The sequence below is a fragment of the Abramis brama genome (genome assembly GCF_963993115.1).
Source record: "Abramis brama genome assembly, chromosome: 9".
Taxonomy (NCBI): domain Eukaryota; kingdom Metazoa; phylum Chordata; class Actinopteri; order Cypriniformes; family Leuciscidae; genus Abramis; species Abramis brama.
In genome coordinates, this window is record NC_139971.1 from 31,939,668 (window position 1) to 31,951,495 (window position 11,828).

Below are 11,828 nucleotides of genomic sequence, written 5' to 3' on the forward strand. Positions count from 1 at the left end.
GTCTCTGATCTCTTGTCAGTTGTTCTCCAAACTCATCAGGCATTATAGAAGAAAACTCAGAGCTGTTATCTTGGCAAAAGGAGATTGCAAAAAGTATTTAATAAAAGGGTGACAATAATTGTGGCCAACGTGTTTTGGAGAAAAACATTAATTTCATAATGTGATTTCCCCCCCCACTTTCAATTCTTTTACTTCAATGAAAGGTTAGCTTTTTGCAAATTTTTTTGATTGAAAGATTTATGCAATGCAGATTTTTTTTTTTTTATCATATTTACCAGGGGTGCCATTAATTCTGACCACAACTCTGTCTGTCTGTCTGTCTGTCTGTGTGTGTCTGTCTGTGTCTGTGTGTGTGTAAAGAGTCGGAGAGATGAAAAGGCAAATATAACATGTTGGAAAATTTATTTTAGATTTTAAGATATATTTTTAGTTCGATCTGAGCATTGGCTTGCTGAAAATGAAGGATAACCAAAAAAAAAAAAATAGCACTAACAAAAGAAGAGGGACCATTTATTCCCCCTCTCCACATTGTTAACAGCGATTAGGGGAAAAACTACTTTACCAGTATAGTTCAAGGACATACAAAGAGGTGCATTAAATATACATTACTTAGTTGACCATGTAATTTCTCACCTAATAAGTGATCTCTAGATGATCAAAAGTAGCACTGCATGTAGCTGACAGGAAGACCGAGTTTAAGTTTTCATGAAGTCAGCAGCATTTCGAGAAAAAAAACGTAGAGTAGAACTAGCCTACTGGGTCATTGGATCTTTAAAATATGTTTTTTAAAATCAATCCGTTAATCAACCATTTTAATTGTGCAACAACCTCTCAACAAATGCAGGGACTGTTGCTCTACAAATAGAAATACTCAAACACCAGGGCACTTAATATCCCTTAATATATGTTGTAAAGATTTCTTAAACTCCAATTAAATAATCCCAATAAGCCATTTACATAAGAAATCATGCAGAATGAAGATACATCCATATAGTCATCTCCTTCTCCAGCATAAATGCAAATGGCACACATGCAAATAAAGCCCCAATATTGCTCGAAATGCATAATTTCCATTCAGCACCTAAAAGTTTAAATGAAAAAAGAAAGGCGGATTTTTGGCATTAGCATCACACTCAGACACACAAGCGTTACGTGTTTCGAATGTGCCTGTGACCTAACATGCCACATCTAAAAAATAATTTTCAGTCACCCTATAAAACACCATTGTAAAAAGCTACCTGGAAAAACAAAAGTCAAAATATGAAGCAGCAGTTCCAGTAGTATAAGGCTGCAAGCACAAAAGCAGAAACACTCCTAAATTCCTTCTATCCATACAAAGCATGCTCCCCAAATATTGCCCTGTTGGCTCATGCTAGTGATAGGCTCTTCTGAAGAAGCATTTTCTTGTCAACATACCTTCTTTAATTGTTTTCTACACTGTCAACAGGAGAGTTTCAAGTCATTGATGGACCTTTTGAGACAATGGTAAATAATGAATAAGAAAAAAAAGGACATTTCAAGTGTTAGAGTATTCCCATATTATCAACAATGAGCTTTCAGTTTGTTTCTAATTTAGTGAATTTAACCTTTTTGCAACTAGATTTCTATGAACATGGTAGCAAAAAAAAAAAAAACGTCAAAAAACAAACAAACAGTAAATTAGGGGAAAACAGACGTTTCCTTCTAAAAAAAAACAAACTGAATCAAGCACAATCTCATATATTACGTAAACAAAATGTATCTTGTCCAATTAATTGCATAATTTACTCATTTCTATAAATGCCAAGCTTTTCTTTAGCAAGATTACCAATTATTAAATGGTGTGAGTGAAACAGAGGACTCCAGATTTAATAGTACCCATTTATTATGACCATATGGAGAGAGAGCAAAACACCCTGACCAGTCTCTGTTCCTTTAAGCCCTTTCCAGGTCATGTAGTAGGAGGCACTTGATAGCTAGCACAGGCAAACTTTATGCTTGGCTTATCAGGTAATTACAAAAACCAAGAAACCGCACAGAGTGAACAAGACTTGAAACTCTCAAACACTGTGCGCAGTTGTTTTAGTTTCACTCATTTCAAGCCATTGTTTCAGAAACATACATAATTCAATCACTGAAACCAAAAATACTTTGGTCAATCATTTTCCTAATGTGCATTACATGTATTTATAATCAAGTCATACTTTCAAGGATTTATGCTTTTCATAATAAATGGTCCAATCGCGCTTTTAGTGCAATTCAGGTTTTAAAAATGAGTTCTGGGATACTGTTCCATTAATCACCTACATAGAAAAGCTGGCTTCACTACTCACACTTCATGAACTACAGATTATGGCTGGAGTAGGTCACAGATTCAAATGCTGACTTACAGGGAATAACAATACTGGACTTGCTGGGAAATCAATGCATCAATCATTTGCAGGAGCCAACCAAAAGAACAACAACAAAAAAAAAACCAGCAAAATAAAACTTCATTCAGTTCAAGTTGCATGATAACATGGGAAATCCTGCTGCAGCTAATTTTCTAGTGGGTCATACTTTAAGAATGAGGAAAAGGGAAAGAAAGCATGGTCCGATTTCTTTGGCAGTACAGCTCTGCGTCCACAGGTACACAGAGGGTTGAGGAGGTGACAGAGCGTTAGTCAAAGGCTTCCACCCACATTCATATGGGATGGAGACGATGTTTCCCTCTAATCTTCCTCCTATAATCTACCCAACCACCATCCTGTAGTTAAGGCTACTGGTGTTCAGTGTGCATCCTGATCTCACTGCTGAAAAGTCTGTGCCGATAAGAGAAGGGTCAAACGGAAGGCGTTCGTACATTTTCAAATAAAGATTGGACAGTCGGTATGGAGAGTAACGCCCTCCCCACGCCCTTGCTGGCACGGAAGCAGGCATAACCCAGAAGCCCCCACATGGCTCCCTTCAACACGTTGCGTACTACCCAGCCTAAACGAGATGGTGGAGCCACACTAAGAGAAAAAAACAAAACAAAAATTGGTCATGACAGATCTTGTACTATTAGATACTGAAGTACAATTGTTCCAATACGCACCTCATGATCTCATGGATATTAAGCTCTTTATCCCAGTTCTTCTCAATACCAGGCACATGACCCATCCCAACCACTCCAACCACCACAGCAGCCACTTCTAAAAAGAAAAAAAAAGTGTGTATGAACAAGAGGTTTCAAGTAGCTCGGCAGGATTCGGTCCTGTTCCCACAGAAATATGGGTTACCTTCTCCCGCTCACAGGATTGATTTTTTCAGTACATTCATGAAATTTCCATGAAATAAGTTTCAACTTATGGGTCACCTTGCAACAATATTGACATCCCAGCATAAACGTGCCTGATAAATTATTTGTTATTAAAGCATCTACATTAACAAACCACTGTTAATTTTAACAGAAAAGCAAGCATAGGTTGTGCAAAGTGTGTAAAGAACACTTCCTTTATAAAAGCTGTCACTTTTTTGTTAATCGCGATCTCACAAAGTTCCATTTTAATTAATAAAGCTCACTGCACAATGAATCTCTCATAATGTCTACACTGTGTTGTAATGAGAGGAATTATGAGCGTGCAGAACTGACCAAAAACTCTTCCGGTTTGAGTGGATTCTAAATTGTTTTTATTTTAGTTTAGTTTTTCTTGTGCAACAGATAAATAGCAATTTCTTTGTTTTTAGATATTTTATTTTTTAGATATTTCTATTTTGCGGAATCCCTCGAGTCATTTATTTCATTCTCCCGCACCCGCAACACATGAGTGTCCCGCACTCACCCATCGAATCTTGTCCCACACCACACTCTGTTGCATCGTGTTCTGTGGGAGTGCAGGCCTCTAGTTTCATGTAACAAGTAACCTGACATATGTTTTTTGCCTGTATGAAGCATTGAGTGTGTTATTTTAGTATTTTTAAATACTATTATAGTATTACTTTTATTTTAATATTTTTAGTTGTCACTATTTTACTTTCAGTAATTATATACATTTTTATTAGTTTTATTTTTTTTAATGCTTCTATTTAGCTTTAAGTTACATCGCTTTTATTTAGGTTTAGTAATTTTAGTACTTCAACTTCTGTTCTAATTGTTCATTTTTTCTAAATGTTCTAATTTTTCAAGATTTTCATCTAACATTTGTGTTTTATTTCAGTGCTATTTCAATTACAAAAACAATTTTTAATAGCAGTCACCCTGTAGTCAATGATTTTATCCCTTAAAACACATCTTTGATCACCAAAAAGACATATTTAAACGTTCATACACCCGCTATATTGCGAGACTTCCTTTCTAGTTCGTGTTAATGATATGCCAAAGCCCGCCAGCACGATGACGTGATTGGCCACAAGGTAGTTTGTGACGTCAGAAAGACCAGTGATTTCAAACCGCTTTTTTGAGACTGTCTTTCGTTCACCGCAGTATTAAAGAGAATATACTCAGCAATGGTGTTGACTTATAAATTTGCACATGGTTTGTCTTAAAGCATATTAAAAACACCACATAGACATATAAACAACATTAAAAACTAGATTTTTACCACAGGGGGACTTTAAAGGGATAGTTCAACCAAAAAAATTTAAATTCTGTCATCATTTACTCATTTTCCCAATGACTTCCATAGTACAGACAATAAAAAAAATGGAAGACAACGAGAACCGGAAGCATTCTTCAAACTATCTTTTGTGTTCAACAAAAGAAAGTCAGTCATACAGGTTTGGAACGACATGAGTAAATGATGACAGAATTTTCACTTTTGGGTGGACTATCCCTTTAACTATGACAACACCGATCACTGGGCATACCTGAATATGCAGTTTTAAATTCAAGACATTTTTCAAATCAAATTAGCACCGAATTATCTTCAAGGCAGAGCACTGGAAAAGACTGCAGCATGAGAAGAGCGTGCCGTACTCACTTTCAGCATTAGGAGGCGCCTCCACACAGCGCGCTGCCTGTCTAAGTGTGTGAGTGAGGTAGATGTCTCGTTCTGCAACAATAGTGCGGTGGAGGGCTGGAAACTCGCCGATCATCTCTGACATGGTCTGTTCCAGAAGATCTTTTTGTTTACACTTCTCTACATCCTCCTTGCTGATAAGAGCAAAAACACATACCGAAAATCTGTTCATGTGAATCTCAAAACAAAAGAGCATATACAGGCCATACTTCCCCACAATCAAAGAAAAAAAATTATGTTTTGCTTAAACTTTGCTTAAGCCCTTTATTTAGGACCATTATAGGCTTCATTAAGCTCAGTGGAGCATCATGAAAAAAAACTATTCTTATTACTGGAAGACCTTGTTACAAACATTTTAATAACTGTAATACACCATTTAATTTGTGAAGAATTTCTACATCATGGTAGAATCTGCTGTACCACCTTTAATTTATGCAGATTTAAGTAAAAATAAATACTACAAAAAAATGCAATTAAATTTAATTACTTTTTATATATTCTTTTTTAAATATTGAATTAATCACAAATTATTGTATATACATTTTAAAAAACAACCCTAAATGTTTTAATAATTTTTCATTATAATATAATAAATTAAGGCACACAATAAAACACAGTAAGGTAGATTAGATCAGGGTTTCTCAACCTTTTGCTTACTGCGACCCACTTTTTTTTTGTATGCCAGTCATACGACCCACTAAGGCTGGAAATAATTAAATAACTGAAATGCCTCTCAGATCTATAGGCTACTATACTCCATAGGCCTATATGTTTATTATAATTAATTTCACAAAAACACAAAAACATTTTCAATAGACAGACTATGAGGCAAACTGATTTTTCTTTACTCACGTTAATGTGACACTTGAGACACTAGTGGCGAGACGGATCGCAAAACTTATCACGGATCCGTGCGGTTTGATTAAAGTCAATTTTATTTTAAAATGGGTTTATCTTTGGCTGGCTCTGATATAGCTGGAAGGCAGCATATTCAGCATATTACTGAAGCGGGAATAAACATCACAATCTGATTATCTGCTTCTATGATGACAAGCAGAGTTAGAGTCCCAGATTACTCACTCACTCTTGAGCGTCTGGCGCGAGTGATTTTTAATTCAATGTAAAGACGCGTTTATGCGCGTCTAGAGGTCCTGCGGCGCGAATGAGGTGTTTAGCGTGGCGCGGGCGCGTCCAGTTCGCGCGAATGAGGCGAAACACGAGATAATGCATCTGTCTTTTCTATCATTTCACTGTAGCTCAGCATCGCGATGTAAAGTTAACATTATTACTTTAACAGCAGCAGTAAAACTGGGCCATTTAATTTTGCCATTCATAAATAAGTGTTTTAACATGTCTAGCCGAGTGGCACTATCCATGGTACTGGGAGGGAGATTTAATTCTTGCATGTTTTTTAAAGTAAAAGTTACTGCTGCGTTGGGCTACTTCATGAGTTAATAAGAAAAAATATTTTACAATTCCTGCAAATGCAGTGATTAAGTTCATGTTCTCATGATTTATTTTTATGAATAAAAATGTTTCAAAACATCCATATATTTAAAAAATAATAATTCTCACAAATCGCACCCTGAATACAGCGTTAGAAGCCACGGCAATAATGAAGTAGTCTACGACATTCGAAAATCAGATTCGTTGGAGGACTGGCTGTTTACATGCACAACTTTTGTTTCAATCTGTGCGTGTTTATGATTAGGTGTTTACATTAAGGCTTTTTAGTCCGATTGAGCCGCCAATGCGTTTACTAACGGATTATTTTGTTGCATGTAAACGTAGTCTATTGCAATGAGACTATTGTGAAGCCCATTTATTAGCTGTGCTAGTGAACACAGAAGTCTTGCGACCCCCTATAGAATTATCAACGACCCACTTGTGGGTCGCGACCCACCGGTTGAGAAACCCTGGATTAGATCACGTTGAATTGGACAGATACTATAAAAGAACCTGTAGAACCTTTATATATATTATGTGTTAACATAATTTGCTTTATTACATATCATTGAACATAAGCTTATCGCTTCCAGTCCACAGCAGTCTATCTCGCAAAACTGGTCTATGTACACATGGAGACTAGTATCTTTGGCATTCGTGTCTCTTGTCTGTTTTTCCTGTTAGTTTCTAAGACACCATATGAAGTTTTTACATTCTAAGAGACTTCTTAAAAACAAAAAGTGATCGCTGTGCACATAAAGACAAAGTGGTGTCGACTTGTACCTGATTGGGTCAGAGAGGAAGCACAGGCCCCAGGCCAGACGAGCCTTCTGCCAAAGGCTGAGAGCAGCTATTGCACGCTTAAAGGTTACTGGAATGGGACGATCCCCAAGATGAAATTTACAGAAGGGCACTTTTCCTGCCTGAATTGGTTAAAAGAGAAGAAATGCATATTTTATATTTACAGGTTTCAGTTTTCATGCATTTATTGTTCTTTGATAATTGGTGACATCTGCTCGAAGTCAGGAACGAGTGCATGAGTTACAGTGCATGTCAGAACCATGAGGACTGTGTAAGGGAGGGAGAGCATGTGTATTTGCACTGACCTCCTTAAAGGCTTCTCTAAACTCTCCTCCAGGGGCCATGCCCAGCTGTTCTGTAATGTGAGCTGAGACTTTGAGCAGCAGTATCTGCATGAGGCCAGACATCACTCCATTCTGACACAAGAAATGAGAAAAAAGGATTTAGCACGTTGATAAATGAATTCAGAGGAATGCGTTTGGCAGTATAATAACTATGTCAGCGCAGTCTTCGGTTTCATGGCTGACCTGTTTAATAGCCTGCTGGACCTTCTCCAAATTAATGTCTTTAGCCTCTTTTAGCAGTGTTTTCTCATCCATTTTAAGCATGGATACTCTGTACTGGCACAGCTCCACCACCACCACATCAGGCTGGACCGCTCGGATTGTCTAAAGCAAAGAGCATCAAATCAAAACAGCATTTAGTCAATCAGTAGCTAATACTAAGGTGTTTTACACTCAAAAATTGGTTGTGAGCCCATAATAAAAAGAAAGCCAATGCTTACTGTGGCAACATCATTCTTGCTGCTGTCGCTGAAGTGGGCAGTGCCAACCAGGTACACAATACTGCCCTCAGGTGTGGTGAGACGCGTCACAGTGTCCGGAAGGTCAGGCTCTGCTTGCCGACGCTGGGTACGAACCTGCCACAACACTTCCACGGCCTCAGAGTCTGCTAAAAAGACAAAAACATTTTCATAATCGTAAGAGGTGGAGCAAGAACACTACATACATACAGGTAAAAAATTTGGAAGGATTTTTATTGTTTGGAAAGTTGTCTTAATCTCACTAAGGCTGAAATCTGTTTGATCAAAAATTACAGTAAAAAACAGTAATAGTGTGAAATATTCAAATTTAAATGAACCTTTTCTATATTTTAAAACGTAATTTATTCCTGTGATGGCAAAGTTGAATTTTCAGCAGCCATAACTCCAGTCTTCAGTGTCACATTATCCTTCAGAAATCATTCTAAGATAATTTCTTATTATTATCAATGTTGAAAACAGTTTTAGCTGCCTCATTTTATTTTTTTATTTTTTAAGTAAGATCTAAAAAAAAAAAAAAAAAAAAAATTTATTAATTTTATTTAGCAACGGCACGTTAAATTGATTAAAGTCAGTAGACATTTATGAAACTAATACATTTTACAAACAAAGTACTATTTATAATAAATGCTGTTTCCACAAAAAATATTAAGCAGCACAACAGTTTAACTTTAATAAGAATGTTTCTTTAAAACCAAATCAGCATATTAGAATGATTTCTGAAGGATCACGTGACACTGAAGACTGGAGTAATGATGCTGAAAATTCAGCTGAATTCAAAAGATAATGGCAATGGAAAGATGAGTTATCTGTTTTTCAAGCAGTACTAGAACAAAAACATAGAAAGAATGAGCTTTAGAAAATATATGGTTTGAACCTTTGTGGTGTGTATGGAAAAAGTTGAAATGATTATAATCTGCTGAATTTCTAACTTTGCTTAACTAAACTAAGGCTAACACTGAAAACCAAATGAAAACAATAAATGAAAAATAAAAACCCTACAACATATAACTGGGAAAAATGAAACGAAAATAAATTATGACTCCAAAACTAAATAAAATAAAAATAGCCAAAAATTAATTTTGGTTTTGATACACAGTATATTATAGAAATTGAAACCTTAGCAACCCTCCTGTATTAAAATGAAAGTGATACTACTAGACAGTAATAACAGTAGATTGTTCTGAGAAATTTAACATGATTACTTTCTTTTAAATTACACCAGTTAACACACTTATGTTGGCAGCACTAAAATACTACAACTAAAAATACTTTAATCATTTTCCTAATTAATAAATTAACTAATTAATTAAACATTCAAATCTCTAATAATCCTGCACTGAACAAGGAGAGGTTTGAAATGATATAGTACGACGTTCATTTTGAGCAGCATTTCATACAAAACCATATGAAAGAATCCTGGGATTCAGATATACTATTTTGTAAAATTTAAATCAGAGATTACTCACAAAGTCCGAGAGGAAATGGAGGTTGTGCGTCATCTTCTGTCGGGCCAACTGAGTCATCCTACAAACAAAAACAATGTATTATAACCTATATAATTCTTTGTATGAACATGCTGACAATGTACACAGAACAGGTGCGAACAAGCTTAGCATTCACGTCTATCAACTCAGAACTTTTGCGGTTTCATTTTCGAGGTTGAGCTAAGGATATTTTAAGCGATTTTGAAGCTTCAGTAAAAAAATAAAAAAAATAGACTGAGAATTCTGTGCAAGTGTGCATATTTCTCTATCTTGGGAAATGCCCAGCTAAATAAACAAAATACCATTATCCAGTACTCTCAGTACCCACAAGACAGCAATAAAGAAACCATGTGCATTAAATCAGAATGAAAGTCAACAAAAAGCACAGAAAACTGAATGACTCATAAGTTTTACAATGGGATTTTTTATTTCTTCCTTTTACAATTACAAACCACAGATGCCAATTCTATTTAGCAACTTGAATCAAACCCTCCTTAATTATTACAGATAAACATCCATCACCAAGCAAACTAATCTATATCTATATATATATATGAAGAGTTCAGATGCAAAAGCCTCTAAGTGCCATCTGAAATTTTCTTCTAGAATGATCATTTTAATCAAGCTCGTATATTTAAGTTCAACAATTTCACTTAAATGGCAATGCAAATGACCTATTAATTGTCATTTAAGTGGAATTACTGAAATTAAATAGACAAGCTTTATAAAAATTATCATTCTAGAAGAAAATTTCAGATGGCACTATATATATATTCTTGTTTATTTTTAAATAGCCAAATAAGACAAAAAAATACTTATATTCTGCCAAAATATTACCTCCGAGTTGTCCTGTTCCATTGTCCGCTGTTCAGTAAACCTTCAACCTGGAATAAAAGATCATGAGTCAGATGCACAGTGCACACACAACTCACATATAACTCCACAAAATGGCATTTAACCATTCAACAGAGTTAAACACCCTTGGAAGGCTGTGTACTGGCCTTTCCTGTTGGAAATATGGCTCATTACTAAGCCAGACACTGTTTAATTAAAGGATTTGAAAGTTGTTTGACTTGTGTAGTTGGCTAGGCTGAGTAAAGTGAGTCATCAGGCTTGACTATCAGCCTGCCATCTTGCCTTGTGCAACTAGACCACGTATACTTTTCAAACTACTGTGATTCCAGCACAACAGTATTAGTTGGTGTTATGCTGAGGTTTTAGATATGACAAACATCTCTTTGAAGTTGCACAACAAAGCGTTTTTATGTTGACCATGTAACAGATCTAATCCTACAGAAGTCAGACATTAAAGGTGACAACCTGCTGTTATCAGACCACCTGGTTAGCACATCAAACTCAAGACAGCTTACCGTGTCAACCCTTCAAAACGGGATCGTAAACAGTTAAATTTGGGAGAAAAAAAGCCTCTCCTGCGAATTTTACATTCAAATTGTAAACTGACAGTTCTGACAGAAGACTAAACTAACCGCAAAATCTGATGGACTAGCTCCAATCTCAGCCACCAGTCCGAAAAAGGACCAAAAAATTAAAATAAATCTTACATTTGACTTGGTAGACAGCTTGCTCACTCTTCCCACGAGAGTAACGAATCGGACCGGGATCCAACTGTCAGTTGTAGAGAAGGATGGATCTTGACAAGGTAGCTCGGCTACAGGCTAACTGCGCACACATACACGCAGCTGTTAGCTGATGCTATGCTAATATTAGCTAAGCCCCTTTAAAAACTTTACAGAACTGACCGAGAATAAGTTATTTAGTTCGCTCGCTGTTACGATTATAATAGTGTATTTACATTATAGAGAGATGTAAAGAATACTAAAAACAAACGCCTTGACTGTTGTTTGGTTGCTAGCTTCGGCAAAAAAAAAATGAAATGATTAAAGTTATAGCTACAGTCAGCTGCTTGCATGAAGTGTGGATCTGTAACACCGCCCATTATTGCAATGCTTCCTGGGTATAGGAGGACAAAGACTATACAGATAATTTTATGGAAAAAGGTCGGGCCTATACTTAATCTATATTTGATTAGAAATAGAGCTAAGGACGTATCATTTTAATGTTGACAATAATAATGTTAAACAACTTTATTTATTTTTAAAGGATGTCGACTGTACTTTCATATTAATTCATATATTTAACAGGAAAATCACTTGCTTTATAATTTTAATCATTTTATTATTTTAAAAAGGAGATGTAATACTAAATTAACTCACTTTTGCTTTCTCTCAAACAAAAAGCGATTTAAATCTTCAAAAACCTTCAATTGCGTCCTTTATAAAAAGTAATTCATCGTTG

General features: G+C 35.8%; 1 protein-coding gene across 2 annotated transcripts; it reads right to left on the reverse strand.

Moving 5' to 3' along the window:
* Positions 1-385: 385 nt before the first annotated feature.
* On the reverse strand, positions 386-11,475 carry trabd (TraB domain containing). 2 transcript variants are annotated; one of them, XM_084125064.1, is made up of 10 exons: positions 11,075-11,475; positions 10,350-10,396; positions 9,495-9,552; positions 7,990-8,153; positions 7,733-7,873; positions 7,511-7,621; positions 7,188-7,327; positions 4,920-5,092; positions 3,056-3,152; positions 386-2,972 (listed from the first exon to the last, which is right to left on the reverse strand). In XM_084125064.1, the coding sequence occupies exons 2-10, from the start codon at positions 10,368-10,370 to the stop codon at positions 2,801-2,803; spliced, it is 1,077 nt and encodes a 358-aa protein (XP_083981190.1). In that variant the 5' UTR covers positions 10,371-10,396; positions 11,075-11,475; the 3' UTR covers positions 386-2,800. The 2 variants fall into 2 exon arrangements, with proteins under 2 accessions (XP_083981190.1, XP_083981189.1); XM_084125063.1 differs by having other exon boundaries at positions 7,990-8,156; positions 11,075-11,473.
* Between the last annotated feature and the right edge of the window lie 353 nt (positions 11,476-11,828).